This window comes from Xenopus laevis, chromosome 3L (assembly GCF_017654675.1).
Source record: "Xenopus laevis strain J_2021 chromosome 3L, Xenopus_laevis_v10.1, whole genome shotgun sequence".
NCBI classification, from domain to species: Eukaryota; Metazoa; Chordata; class Amphibia; order Anura; family Pipidae; genus Xenopus; species Xenopus laevis.
In genome coordinates, this window is record NC_054375.1 from 85729505 (window position 1) to 85745470 (window position 15966).

General features: G+C 35.6%; 1 protein-coding gene across 3 annotated transcripts in view; it reads right to left on the reverse strand.

The window, feature by feature from the left end:
• The window catches only part of pclo.L (piccolo presynaptic cytomatrix protein L homeolog), a 149716-nt gene that overhangs the window by 16379 nt on the left and 117371 nt on the right, over positions 1-15966 (reverse strand). For 2 of the 3 annotated variants that reach the window (XM_041586553.1, XM_041586552.1), the window contains 9 exons: positions 14556-14664; positions 13315-13382; positions 12926-13137; positions 11221-11271; positions 10620-10750; positions 7631-7657; positions 5212-5305; positions 2152-2223; positions 416-596 (listed from right to left, as the gene is read on the reverse strand). In XM_041586553.1, coding sequence (XP_041442487.1) covers positions 416-596; positions 2152-2223; positions 5212-5305; positions 7631-7657; positions 10620-10750; positions 11221-11271; positions 12926-13137; positions 13315-13382; positions 14556-14664 — 945 coding nt within the window. The remainder of the gene's footprint in view (positions 1-415; positions 597-2151; positions 2224-5211; positions 5306-7630; positions 7658-10619; positions 10751-11220; positions 11272-12925; positions 13138-13314; positions 13383-14555; positions 14665-15966) is intronic. The other variant, XM_041586554.1, reaches the window with a different exon arrangement.

A 15966-nucleotide genomic window follows, 5' to 3' on the forward strand; every position in this document is an offset into this window, starting at 1 on the left:
AAAAAAAGTTTCAAGGTTTGGGAGACCAGTAGACAGGGCCTCCTTCAGGGGAACATAGATATTGGTGTAATGATCCTGTTATTTTTAACCATGGGGCGGCTGGAAAGGCAAGTACACAGATATCAGGATAAATATATCCTTGGAATATATATTGGAATATACAATACTTTCTGCAGTGCTATACCAGAAGTCTCTGCATCAGCATTACTTGGATAATTAGCGAACTGTATTTGTACTGTTTAGATGCTAGGGGCACTGAATTTGTTTATTTGATTATTTTCATTTGAAGCAATGCTGGATATACTGTTTGAGATTGTGTGAATCATATAGAGTATATAAGGCATATGGAACCCTCAGTTCATAGCTTTCTCCTGGTGTGTCCTAATGCCCCCTCACTCATTATTTCGCCCCCTACCTTTAGATGGATCTGGGAAAATTCCATGACTTCTGCTTTTAATGACTGATGGCTTGGGTGCTTGCTGACTGCTTTGACCAGAATTAGGTTTTGCATGATCAATGCTTTCATTCTGTTCCTTTAAAAAGTACCAGCGTGGCATATTGTCCAGATTTGAGGCGTTCGATAAATCTATTAATACCTAAAAAAAAGAAAAACATTTTATAATATAACAGCTATACACATCAATAATGCATAGTTGTAGATTTTATATGACCCATTATCCAGAAAATGCCATTTGCCATATTATATTATTTATATAAACTGTATGTTTTTATCTCTTTGAAAGTAAGACAACACATTGCAGTTTATTCTAACTACAGGCAAGATAGCATAATTCCATGCTTAGTATTTTATAGTTGCCATGGGGAATGATGCTCCACATTAATTAGAAAGCGGGCATGGTTCCTGAATGGATCAATTTCCTGGGATATTATTATCCTTTTATTTTTACAGCACCAACATATTCTGCAGCACTTTACAAATATTATACATCATTCAAATCAGTCCCTACTTCAGTAGAGCATACTATCTAAAGTCCCACTCCCTGTTATGCCATTATGGTCAGTTTTTATCAGGAGTCAGTTAGCATGCCTGTATAATTTAGGAGTGTAGGTTAAACCTGAGTACCTGGAGGCAACCTGCATACACATCTGCAATATTCGAAGTTAAATATACTTTGAAATTCGACCATTGAATGGCTACACTTCGACTTCGAATATCGAAGTCGACGTTTTTTTAACTGAATTTGACCATTTTGCGGTCAAAGTAAAATCATTCAATCGAACGATTCGACCGATTTCAGCGATCGATCGAACAATTTTACTTTGACTACAAAAAACTTAGAAAAATGCATTAGAAGGTCCCCATAAGCTAACATAGCACTTTGGCAGGTTTAATTTGGCGAACTACTGAAGTCGAAGTTTTTTTTAAAGAGACAGTACTTCTATTATCGAATGGTTGAATATTCGAACGATTTTACTTCGAATCGAAGTCATAGTATACTATTTAATGGTCAAAGTATCCAAAATATTACTTCGAATTTCGAATTTTTTTACTTCGAAAATTCCCTCAAATGCACTTCGACCCTTGATAAATCTGCCCCATACAGTCACCTGTGCCAAATGTCTAGCCAATGTTTGTTCATCAGGATAGAATTGTTCACATTATGGTCATATGGTCATCACAGGATTCAGTGAATCACTAAGTTTACAATTATATTGTTAGTTGGATTTTCTTCAGGGGAAAACTTGAACTTTCCTTTGGATTTCTTCATGATTTCATGTTGACATGCAAAACCACTAATATATCAGGGCCATGCCTCTAAATTTTGTTAAACTACAACTTCCAAATGCCATCAGCTGAAGGGTAGCAGATTGGACATGCCTATCACTGTGCCAGATCATTTTTAAAGTCAGAACTCCTTGCCCTCAAAAACTGCTGCAGAGCTTTATGTTTGACAACCACATCCATAATGCTAAAGAAACACCTAAAACAAGACAGTACACCAGGAAGCTTGTGGGCCATGTCCACAACTGCTCGGCATTTTTAAATTTTTAAATTCACATGCCTTGGGGCCTGCTCACTGACACCACAGATTTCTGTGTATGGCACCACAAATGTGATATATTATCATGCATTTACCTAAAAGAACCTTCTACACTGTAGATTCAATGTTGCTGTGGATAGTTTCTTACCTCACCAAGGAAATCATTGGAAGAGAATCTGTCATAGTCCCATACAGTAACTTCTAATGTTTTCTTCTTAAGCTGCAATTTAGTTAAAAAAAATATTTAATGTAGCAGTAAAATTGTTGCCAGGCATTTTTCATTAAAGTCAATGTATGCATCGGGGGGCAATTTCCAGGTGCTTTCCAACCATGTCTGGCATTTCTGGCTAGGCAACTAGCTAAACAATACAAAGGGACTCACTTACTAGAAAATTAGCCCTAGTAAAGTGACCCATATTAACAAATTAAAAATTAGATTTTACCTGACTACTGCAGTTATGAAAATGTACAAAAAAAAAGTCCAACACGTTGCTATGGGTTAGTGCAAATTTGCACAATTTTATTAAATAACCCCTAAAAAATTGCCTTATTTGTAATCGTTGCATTACTTCTGCATAAATGGATCCTATGTTCAACATTATAGACTGTTGCTTACATTATTATGACGATATGCATAATAATTACACAATTAACAAGAAACACAGCTTGAAGGTTATTTTACAAGGCCAATAAATTGAGCCCAGTTTCAATAAGTGTGCCTGAGAAAATAATACATAGAAGCAGTACTAGTGAAAACTGCCAATATTTTTCATTGATAAATATGCAATAAAAACAAGAACCTAAAGCCCTCAAACCAGGTCTGTGGTTTGAATCTAGCTTTTAACAAACAAGGCAGTAACTATGAATTCACAGCAATATTGGTAGCACTGTGCAAATTATGGTGTGTATAGTAGGTCTAATAGAAAGAAAATAAAAGTGGTTAATCTAATGCATATATAACAAAATCTTTAGTTCAGCTATGAACTATTTTCACAAAGGCTCCACAGTGAAGCTTAAGCACCAACCCTACATACACAGAACGTTTCTTTCCTTTTATACTGATATAAATGTACAAAATTATTGGGCCACTTTGTAAAAAATGTTGTATCTGACACTAAGCAATCCTATTGTTTTTAGGGTTGAGTAGATACATGCTAGCCAGGACAAGTTATCTAAACTTTTGGATAAAAAGGGGAATTAAATTTTGGGATGAAAACATAATTATGGCCTGCTAAGGACTCAAGTTGAGTATGCAGTGCAGTTTTGGACCCCAGTCCCTAAAGGACAAGGAAAAGTAAAATATAAGTAACCGTGACATGATATCTACATGGTTTGTTGTACTGCAGCATTTTTCCTTTCTTTCTATGTAAAATTCACTGCTTATCTTGCTTTATCTCTTTTTCACTTGGGTGACATCAGCAAGCTTCAGGCAAGTTGTCCTTCCAACCTGCCATGGGTGAAGAAATTGCACAGTGCTTCAAGACCACTCTACATATGCCTTATCCATATCTGGTTGCTTCATTTACAGCACTGAAACACTGGTCACTAGGTATACCTCATTGCTAACCCTCAATAACTCACCCTCACCCAAGCTCTAAATCTGTTGTGGGATTAAGGCAGATGGTGGCTGCAATGTTGCTTGAATTCATAGAACTTCAGCTTTCTCAACACATTTTAGTTACAATTATTATAGTGGTTCAGTACATCTCTTTGAGCACTATCTTGGGGACTAATGAGCTGTAAAGTGTGAAGATAAATGCCTTAAGACAGGTAAACTTAATGAAACAATTAAATCATGAGGAAACACTACTTGTGAAGGGACATACTTACTCTTCACAAATACAACAGAGAACAGTACAGACAAACAAGAGGTTCATCTTCAGGGTAGTGAGGTTGTGGAATGCCTGTTATATATACATATATATACATATATATATATATAGGCGTGTCCTCCCCTGCCGGCGTCGCTCCCAAAATGGCGGCGCCCATGGCCGCCACGTGGGTCGCGGCGCTGGCGCAATGACGTCAGCGCGCCGACGCCAATGACGTCACTATGGCGCCAAATTCAAATATAAAAACGCTACCAAGACGCCAGAATGGCGCCCAAGTATAGGAAACATTTCCTGAGTGTATCCTGGGTTCCCTGTGAGCTGCTATTGCTGAAATCTTGTTCCTGATTATTATCCTGACCCTTTGACTGGACTTTGGACTTTGCTGTTATCTGCCTGCCCGTGAACTCTTGCCTGGATTCTGACTACTCCTTCGATTAACCCTTTGGACACCGCGACCTTGCTCCCTCAAGAGGGCTTCCTCTTCGATCCTGACTACCTCCCTGGAGGGAGCTCCCGGCTCCCTGACACTTTGTCCCCATACAAATAGGTGTGAATATGTATGTATATACAGATATGGGATCTATTATTCAGAATTATTGGTACCTGGGGGTTTTAATATAAAATTAAATAATGCTACAACATTTAAACATTAAATAAACCATTAGTGATGAGCCAATCTGTTGCGAATTGACATTGAAGTCACATTTTTATGTGCAATAATTTTCACGTGCACAACTATTTTTCTCGCTCCAAATGCTTTAAAGTCAATGGGCGTTTTTTCTTATGGTGACTTTTTTGTCCAAATGCATTAAAGTCAATAGGTGTTTTTTCTTAGTGAATTTTCGCCTCCGGTTTCGTGAAAAAATTTGCACATGGCGAAATTCAGAATTCCGCCACAAATCCATGGGTGGTGAATAAATTCGCTCATCAATCAACCCAATTGTTTTTTTTGCCACCAGTATGGATTAATGCAGATTAGTTACCATCAAATATATAGTAATGTCAGAAGGAAATAGTTTAAAAATGTTTTAATTATTTCTTAAAATAAATTTTATAGGAGACGGTTGTCTGGTAATTTAGAGCTTTCTAGTAATGGGGTTTTCTGTATAATAGATCACATACCTCTATAAAGTCAAACTTGACAAGACTGTGTGCAGGGAAAACATATTCAGCTAAAAGACATTCTCTAGCACCCACATCAGTTCTGTGGTTGTGCAATAAAATCAGGAGAACTATATTCATGATAAATGCACTGTAGTTTGTAATCTCACACAGAATACAGGTGATCTTTTATGAAATGTATGAATTCTAGTTGCCAAATGTATAATTAAAATTACAAGAGACACTGCATTACTTTATTTTGGAGAAGCACAAACCTGCTCCATGGAAATATTTTTATAAATCACGGTCTGATTCCACTCCGGATTCAAGCTTTTCTGCACATATTTTGTTCTTCTTTTGTACTCAGCACTAGAAAAAGGGCAATAAAATAAACTTTGTATAAAGGTAAAGATTAGCAATATGATGAAGCCTCAAACATTTTGCTACACAAGTGAAAGCATGCAAAAAAATATATCTGATTGGTTTGTGTATGGAGTTAAATACAAGCCACATTTATTTAGAGTTAACAAGTATAATTTGTTTTTGTTTAGTGGGCATGTCATAATATTTTTGCTTAGAAAAAAGTGTAACGTTTAAATGAGAAGTAAAGCCTCCAAACACTGGCACACATACTCGACCTTCCCCCACCCCTTGAAAATCACTATATTTTGGCTGCAGAAAAAACATTACTTTTATATGGATAGACCTCGATAAAATTCTTTGTACATTGTCGACTGTATTCACCATCTTGGTCGGATACACTGCACATTTTTCTGCACATATGTGATTCCAGGCATTGCATCAACCTTTATTGATTTTAGGCATTGACCATCAATGAACCGCAAAGGATTATCTTTTAATATTTGTTCATCTAATACTTATATACCCTTAATAAGTGGTTTCTTTGAATACTCATGAAGCACATACAAACCTGAAGGTTGGGGGGGGGGAGGAAGGCTGTTGGCTGGGATGGGAGGAACCAGAACTACAGATCACAATGAACAGATGACACCATTAGGGAAAATAAAATCTAAAGTAGTAATGACACAAATACACTACACACTACAGAGAACAACAGAGAATAAACAGTCTTTTGGATTGTAAGAGGGTTAAAAAAGAAACTAGGTACTAACAAATGTAATAAAATACAAACAGATATCATTTTACAATAGAAAACACTTTGAAAAGCAGGTAAAATAATATGATCAGAGTAGCCACACTGATGAGTATTAGATTGCACTATAAGATCATCAAATCCAGTGTAGACTCAAATGGGCAATATCTAATTTTATAAACAGAAGTAATGGGCACCAGATATTAAGAATAGCCCAAATCAATCTTTCTTTACTCAGCTTACACAATTTCTTACTACTACTAAATGATTGTGTAGTCGCCACCTACTGTATATTATAGTTGGTAACTTTAACACAACATACAATCCAGAAACAGAAAGAATAGAGATGCCACAGAATCACAATAGGAGGGAATGGGAACGCATACTCCAATTGGAAAAACACAAATATGTCCAAACCCTGGAGAATCCTTAAACCCTAAGGGAGACAGTATGCACTCCCAAATAGATTACATCCAAAGACCTGTCCTTTTAAAGTCGATGGTGCCAAAATCAAAGAAATACTAATCTCAAAACATTCCCCTATATACATCAGCATCAAGCTGACAAGGCCAGTACAGGAATACAAAGTAGACAGTAAGGGGCATATTTATCAAGGGTTGAATTTCTAATTGAAAATACGAATTGGAAATTCGAATTCAAAAAGACCAACTGAAGTGAAGTTGAAGGTTTTTTTGGGTCGAAGAGGCCCATATTCAGTCATATTCTAATTGGACGATCGAAGGAATAGTGCATTCGATCAAATTCGATTTGAAGTTTTTCCCCCAAAAAACTTTGGATTTCTCAAAGTCCACCAATTGACTATGTGGTCCCCGGTAGGCTAAAACAGTACTTTGGCAGGTTTTAGATGGCAAATGGTCAAAGTTGAAGTTTTTAAAGAGACAGTACATTTTTTTAAATTCAAATCGAATTTGGACTATTCCCTAGTCGAAGTACACAAAAAATAGCAAGAAATTCAGTTTTTAACTTCGAAAATTCACCTCGACCTTTGATAAATCTGCCCCTTAATATTCCCTTCATGCTTATATCTAGGATACTAGCTCCACTTTTGACCTCCACTGATACTTTGCAATATCTAACAATAATATTATATATAATATAATAATAATATAAGGGACCTGTTTGGGAATACCTTCATTTTAGGAAAGCTGTTATTGTGTAGTATATTATATCAAACAAGCAGGTGAGTAATAGAATAAAAGATATCAGTTCCAACGTAAGAATGTCCACTAGTAAGCAGCTGCAAAAAGTATTATTAATGCATATAAATATCTATGGTTTCAAAAACTCTTGTGGAACATATTCACTAATAACTGGATTTTACAAGATTTCATGAAGGTCAAGGGTATATGCCTCAGGCAAAGCTGTAAAATTTGTATTTAAAAATAATTAGAATTTGAGATCATTAAAAAAGTAGGAATATTTGAAAGTATTTTTTTAACCTTTTGAGGCAAACCAAAAATCATGTTACAAATGTTTATTACAGGAATAATGTTGTGGTGTTCATGCACAGCAGGCATCATTTCATGCCACAGAATAATAATAATTAATTATAACTCTACCTGGCATTCTGGACAACCATGACTTGGCTGCAAGGACCCAATGATGAAACACAGAGCATTACATATAAATGGGAAAGCAGAGGAAGCAACCAGAGATAAAACAGAAGATAACACATGAAAAGACAAAACAAATATTATAAACAATAAATTAACCACGTTGACTCTAGAATGGCCTGAAGCACATTTCTGTATGTATGCATTATCCAGGACACAAATAAAATGTTAAAAAAGCACATTGCTATCCTCCTATTTAGACTGATCCCCATGGGACCTACCCCCATGCTATACACCATAACTTAGCTGATTGTTTGAAAAAATTGTTTAACTGTTTTCTACTTGATATTACAATCACTACAATTTTTACTTAATGGAAACATATATTATTGTATCATGTGATTTCGTTTTATTCTTGCAATAAAAAACAAGTTATAAAAAAAAAAACACACACAGAATTTCAGCATTACATTTCCACATATTACTAAGAAGTGATAACACTTTATACAGATTGCTTTTTTAAAGATCAAATGCACAGAATATAATTCAATGAACAGAAATATATTCCATTTTTAATTATTTTAACACTAAGACCCACACCATTGTTAAAATTAAAAATGCTTTACCCTTTAAACAAAACAGGGATTGTTTGTCCATATATTGCAATATATTTAAGCTGGTCAACTACGTCAAAGTCATCCCATATCTGGCCAGTCTATTGCTTCATTATACATTTTACAAAGGGACGAAGTTTTACCTTTAACTTAGTCCCTTTATAAAATGTATAATTGGTAGTTGGCCAGCTTAAATATATTGCAATATATGGACAAACAATCCCTGTGTTGTTTAAAGGGTAAGGCATTTTTTAGTAGCAGTATGCACAAAATGTCTCTGTCTTAAATATATTGATAATGGGTTGAGTGCAGAGGACTCTTGTATTTGTCTATATGTATTTTGTGGTCACAGCCTCATTGCACCCCCCCCCCCCCGCCTAATGGTTTTAAAAATTAGTGGTGAGCACAACTTTTCCTTGTTTGTTATCTTTGTTAATAATATATCATGGATATTGAAATGATTCCTTTTTCACAGGGAGGCGCATTTATTAAAGGTCAAATTTTTAATTCATGTGAGCTTTTTAAACTCTATAAAATTCGAATACATCCGAAATTCAACTGGGGGGTTAAAATTGAATATTTCAAACTCAGACAAATTTTGCAGACTTGAAAACTCGAATTAAATTCGAATCAAATTTGACCAAACTTGATTCGAGTTTTTTTTTCCAAAAAAAACTCGAATGTCAGAAGGGTACTAAAATATCCAAATTGGTCCCTGGACCTCTGCCATTGACTTACATGAATTTAGCAGGTTTTAGGTGGCTGAACAGTCAAAATCAAATTCTTAAAGGGCCAGAGTTTGATACAGTACATATCGAAAATCGAATTTAAATTTTTAAAAAAAAATAGAATCAAGTTTAGATAATTCACTAGTCAACAGTTTAGATCATAAAAAAAATTGAAAATTCGAATTTTCAATTCAACCCTTAAAGCATGATAAATATTGTGTTTAGTTAAGGCTAACATTTTAATAGTGTTTGTCGTTATATTGTCATATGGATATAGCATTCCATGTCTTCACATGCATCCATGCTACAAAAATATAAGGACTTGTTTATCAAGATATGTTGAAAAAAATGCACCATGAATTTTCCATCTACCTGAATTTTTCCAATTACTTGAAATGTATTATGGCAGGTCTTAGGTGGTACATTATATTGGTCTAACTTACTGCAATTCAGCAGGAAATGTATATATAGTAATATATAGGGAGGAAGGTCCCTGTGTGGACGAAACGTCACACCGGCTATTCATGCAAATGTGAATACACTTTAACTCTGATGCACAAATATCCCGGTGTTGCTGGTCTTTTTTGGAATATTTGAACTATTTACCGTGCACCCGGGGAGAGTAATATAAGACAAGTGCTGCCCTTGTGAAGATATATAAGTATATATATATATATATATATATATATATATATATATATATATATATTTATGAGGATTAAGGCATTACAATGCACAGTCTTATAGGTATACCATTTATGTTATACAATTTCTGTAAAGTTTTTTTGACATGAAGTCTTTTATACAGTTTAATAAATAGACCCCTTATTGGGTGTGAGTTCTAATGATCTGATCTATGAATTAGTGTACTATTGTACAGTAAATATGATCCCAGGTTTTATTTGTGATAACAAACATGGCAATATAATGTGCAAAAGTGTCCTTTTGCAAGAAATGGTTTTGAAAAATAATGATCAGTTGTGGCCTTCTTCAAATTTCTTGAACATTGTGTAGCTCTTTCTAATTCCCTTCTGGAAACAGTATCTGATTAAAAACATCTGTCAGCATATAATGTGATCACTTTTCCTGAGAATATCAAGTTGCGTGACCTTGTTTGACATAACCCTGACTATTCTTCCAACTTGAGCCTTAATCCCATAAATCTTTACATTTTATTTATTGCCTGATCATTAGACTTTTTAGGAAGACTAATGGTGGGCATATATTCTGAAAATGGCCTTACTGCTCCATTATCGGTGCATTTCTGGTCACCGTCGGGTAGCCCCAATATAACTTCACTCTTATTAAAAAAAAAAACACTTTTCTAGCACCAAATACTATGTCTATTCAACTACCATTTTAATAGTGCTATATATTATATAAATACTACTGAAATAAAAATGTATTTTTTTATTTTTACCAACATATGGCACACAGAATGAAAATTATTGCAGGATCTGAGCAGGTAATATGTAAAGAAAGTATGCAGGTGTAAACTTGAACATTTAGTGCATATACAGTAATTATTTACACAGGATTCTCTTAACCCCATTTACAGGCACTCTTTTTAACATAACTTCATAAAGGGTTGTAAAATTGATAGAAAAAGTTGGAAAGGTTTAAGTAGCACTATCAATAAACATATTTACTTACCCTCTTCCAGGAAGCAGATACACTTTAACAAATGGGTCTGAATAACCATTATTGTCTCTGGGAGCTAGGTTTCTTGCTTGAAGTATGTGAATGATTAGATTACCCAGATGCTTGTCATAATTAACTTGAAGCTACAAAAGATGGAAAGGATATTTATATTGTGCTGTTTTGTTGAACAAAGCAACAAGCATGCACTCATCATATATCTGCTGTAAATGATAGATTATAATATTACACAACAGAGTGTTCCCCAAACGTAAGGAGAAAGGTTGCTGGCAGAGCATCTTTATACAATTCACAGAACATCAAGGTAACATCTGATATTGTTTAACATGTTCATGAGAAGGTACAGTACAGCTCTTTACTAAAACATAGCAAAGAAAAAAGTGGGCATGTTGCCATGTTTTTTTACCCACCTATGTGGGTATGGCCATACACTTACACACTTTTAAATTGTGGGGGATTCAACTGGTGCAAAACAAGCCTGTACTTCCACCTTGTACCAAGTATTGGATTTACAAGTAATAAATGTTGTTCTTAGTGAGTCTGGCAGAGGGTAGTTTACCACCATTTATTTAAAAAAAAAAATGCTATTGAATACCTGAAGTTCTCCAGTAATTGGATGGGAATGAGTCTTTATAGCTTCTGTAGACTGTTAAAAAAAAAAAACAGATTATTATGTCAGATTTTACTTAAGGGGTAGAACACTATATCTTATTCACAAACAACCCAACCCAAATTCCCTATAACTAAGATGTAGTAGCTTTTCCAGGAGATGAATTTATTGCATTTTGAATGTTTTCTCAATTTTCTACTGCAAATAATAATAATTTGTAACTCCAAGACTAGCAGGATAATAATTGAATCTACTTACAGAGGGATATTGTAATGGGATAGATTTTTTAAACCATTTTGGAGTTGTGAAAAGGTATGAAAGGGTATATTGAATTGTTCCTTTTTCTTCTGGTTTCTAAGATTTTAAATCCATTATGCCCCAGTGATTTGGTAAAGTAGAAGATATTTTAGTAGAATGAGCAAAATGCATGTCATTTGAAAGGTGCCATCCTGCAGCTCCGACTAAAATGTCTGTGTGGTGAACTGACTTAGGGGGTTATGTAATAAAAGGTACTAAGGCACTAAGGTCAATCATCAGGTAGAATTTACCGGTCACCTGTTTAAAAGCAAACATCTTATTGGTTGCTATGGGTTACTGCTCCTGTGCAAACTTAGTGATTTTTATTACATATAAAAGTAACTGTGGAAGTAAACGCACGTGATCATGGGAGGCTAAAGACAATGAGCAATTTGGCCATGTTGTCTAAGTATACTGACCAAGCCCGGGCCAAACCAGCCAGGCACCCAAGGCAACCCGGCCGGCCGCTTCTTCCCCTTGCCAGCACAGCCTTGTGCGTGCATGCACACGTCCGGAAATGCACGGACGTCCGACATTCAATTTGTGGAGGGGGAAGACAGCATTCACAGAAGTGCTCTGGAGAGTGCCGGTGGGAGAGAAAGGGTCCGGACCAGGGATAGGCTGAAAGAAGAGGTACATGATTGGCGCCCCAATTTCGTTGCACACTAGGTATGTGCCTCTTCTGTCTACCCCTAGTTCCGGCCCTGATACTGACTGTTTGGAGCTTTACAGTCTATTATGTACTTTCTACCTTATTTAAAGGACAGTGGCTCTCTAATTGGACATTAACATGAGAGTAGTGCACATCTCTTTATGGACTATATGTAATACAAAATATGCATATTTATAGATTTCTACTTTCTACTTTGCAAAGATAGTCTTGCATAAAAATAATACACACTGTTATATACCATGAGATCATCTGTTTAAGATTAAGTTCTCAGATTTACTGCACTTTTGGCATGACTTTACCCAGACTTTACATCTGATTAGTCAAAGCTCACCCCTTTCTTAGACATGGCTTTCATTTACACTTAAGAAAAACAAGGCAGCGTTATAAATACGCCACTTATTTTATACCACTTTTAAGATATTTTTGTGTCTTAGAATTTTATTAATACACATATCATATCTATTCCAGATAGGTGCCCACAAGTAAAGTATCACAAACATAGTATACCCATAGTACCCTGTCTATATCTGAGTATCTGTCTATAATTGTACCCTTATTATTACAAAATAATGATTATAATCTACTGCTCTCCTACTTTCTGTTGTATTGTGTCACAATATGCTATTCTGCAAATATAAGTATTACATATATATTAAATTAAATATAGCAATATGTTTTATTTGTGAGTAGTGAAACAATAGTGTGCTAGAAAGGCATTACCTTGCTGCTGTGTCTTTTCTTGCTTACTGATGGAGAACCTGGTTGACCAGGACTAGGGACTGCACTTGAGGCTGCCGAGGTTGTTCCTGAATGGATGTAAGATCCCTTCTCCATTGCAGATGATACAAAAGATGGTGTCTGTTGCTGCGAAACCTTCTGAAGTTCTGCAGCCAGCTGTTTGGGATCCACTCCGGGAGATCTGGTTTTCTCTACTATAATTTGACAAAAACATTTAGACATAATTATGCAATGTACTCTGATGTGCTAAGAAAGGAACAAATTGCTTCTATCTGCAACAAATGGCACAAGTGATAATTAAATACAGCTTTGCATAATAATGTGTCTATTAGACATGTCATAATTGAAAATTAAAACATATTTGCACTTACATGCCTTTCCTGTGTTGTGCAGCTCCAGGTTTTGGGGTGTTTCACAATTTGATAGCATATTAAAATCCCTGATTGGGAAAAAGACAATTTGAGGGATAAGATGCTGCACTGCAATTTTAGCAATCAAAGTCAATGTGGATAATAAAATTAAAGGCCAATAATGATCCCAATGGCTAGCTAGCCTTAATAGTGACCTCAGTAGCAGCCATGCCCTGAGCCAAATACCTCCTTTCACGGACATTTTTATTGACAAATATAGACATATGGGTAGATCATACTGATTCGAAACTGTGATCTCATTTGGCGGGGAAGAAGTGCCTAAATAACAGTCAGAATAAGACTGCAGGGAAGAATTACAATCCCCCCTTTTTTGAATTGCCCAATTAAAGACTCAGAGGCTAACTTGTGGATGAAGGTCGGTCAAAGCTTTATTATCATGTTTTATTCAAATGATCCTTGCACATTTTTCTATAACCGACTTAACCCATTATTATTATATAACAATTTTCAGCTCAAAACAAAGAACACCAATGCCGGTCATTGCAAGAGCAATGGGCATGTGAGAACAATTCTTTCTCCATATAATGTTAAGGCAAGGATCAAAATTTTCCGCTGTGACAAGCTCTTTGCAGAACATTAAACATAGTAATACTTTAACAGAGTAACATAAAGTGCATCCACAGTGCTTCAGAAACTACATGCAGACACTCTTAGAGTGGTAAAATGCTTTTTTAGCATAATTAAAAAGGGTGGTGGGTGGGATGCTGCTGTCGTCACGCTCCCCTGCCTGGCACTCATTGCATAGTGACGTCAGTGGGCGTGTCTGTGATGTTAGTGGGCGGACCCGTGATTTCAGTGGGCGGGGCTATGATGCAGCGATCACCGTGTCAATCCAATCAATTGGACGATCGCCGTGTCAATCAAGGGAATCCCACCCGGTTTTCCTTATTTGGAAAACCGGGCAGGAAGTATAGACCCGGGCAGCCCCTCAAAAAACCGGCCTGTCTGGGTCAAAACCGGACAGGTGGCAACCCTAAGGTATCTCCTGGTGAATTATTACATTTTGTCTGCATGTGAAGACATTGATTATATGTGAATGGGAACATTATTGACGCTAAGATTTAGTAAGATTCAACATATACCATAATGAATTTTCTGCCTTTTTTTCAAACGTTATTTATTCAATGTTACTGTAAGTAAAAGGAGCAAGAGGATAAATGTAAAAATGAAGAAAGACTCACAGTCTTACACATAATTCAGCCTCACCACTGGACTGACTAATGATACTTTGAACCTCTTCATATGTCTTTCCGGTCAGTGAATAGCCATTCCATTCTAAAACTTGCATTCCTACAATAAATGATTGACATAGTTAATGAAATACAACTCGTTTGTTTCTTGGCCTAGCCCTGTTATGTATCCAATCATATTTTATTTGTATAATACAATTTAATAAAAATATATATATATATACATATACACATATATATATATATATATATATATATATATATATATATATATATATATATATATATATATATATATATATATATATATATATATATATATATATATATATATGTATATATATATAATCCAGCCTAAGTCAGAAAAGACTATTATTAATTATAAGCATAAATCTACGCTGATAAATAACATACCCTGATCTATATTAAGCTGGCAAACTAAAGGGTGCTAAGAGCTGGAATACATTTTATTATGGATTACAGACAACATGTTCAGACTGTGCTAGGTAGTTATACATTTAATTTTTCATATATTTACAATCCCAGACCTGCATTAGGGCATTCACATCAATAAGGCCTGTGCAGCAAGTAACATCAAACATTATCCCAACATTATATTTTGGATTAATCTTTCTTAAAGTAGCACTTTAAAGGGACAGTTGAATGTAAAAATAAAAACTTGATAAATAAGTAGGCTGTGCAAAATAAAAAATATTTCTAATGGTTACCAATCAGTGGAACCAAGAGAGCTGCAAAGCAGAAAGCTGGGTTCTGGCTATTATATTAGATATCTGGTCACTCCAACCTTTATAGATGACATTTTGGGCAAACTAACTGTAACGCTAATTTGGCTAGGCAGACCAAAAAAGGGGTTAATGTCAAGCTAGTGATAGGAGCATGGGTTACATGTAACTCAACACTTCAGGCTAGGGCCTTCGCTAAGTGGAAGATTTAAGTAAGGGTGTAGTAGAACTACAACTCTCAGTCTATTTTGAAAGAAAAATAGGAAAAGATGGACGCCAGGAGATTCTTATGATGAAAAAAAAGAGCAAAAGTTTATTTGTACAAGACCAATGTCCTCAGGTTGTCTTACAGTCACAAGAGGTATAGGCAGATGTAAAATCATAGGCTAGAACAGCTGAGGAATGTGACTCCCATAAGGCATTGTAGTCAAGTAGTAATAGGAATCCCCGGCAGATATATTGTGAAGTGGTCCGGATCCCACCCAGAGGAGTGGTCAGGGAAAGGAGCCTAAGCCTGACATCCTATACACAGTGGTCCCTTCACTAAAGGCAATCTAGGAGCTTTGGGAAGCTACTCCCTGCTACAGATCCTTGATGGAGCACAAAGCTGCTCTTGCTATCTGAACTCTCTAACTTACTCTCCAAGAGAGTCTATAACA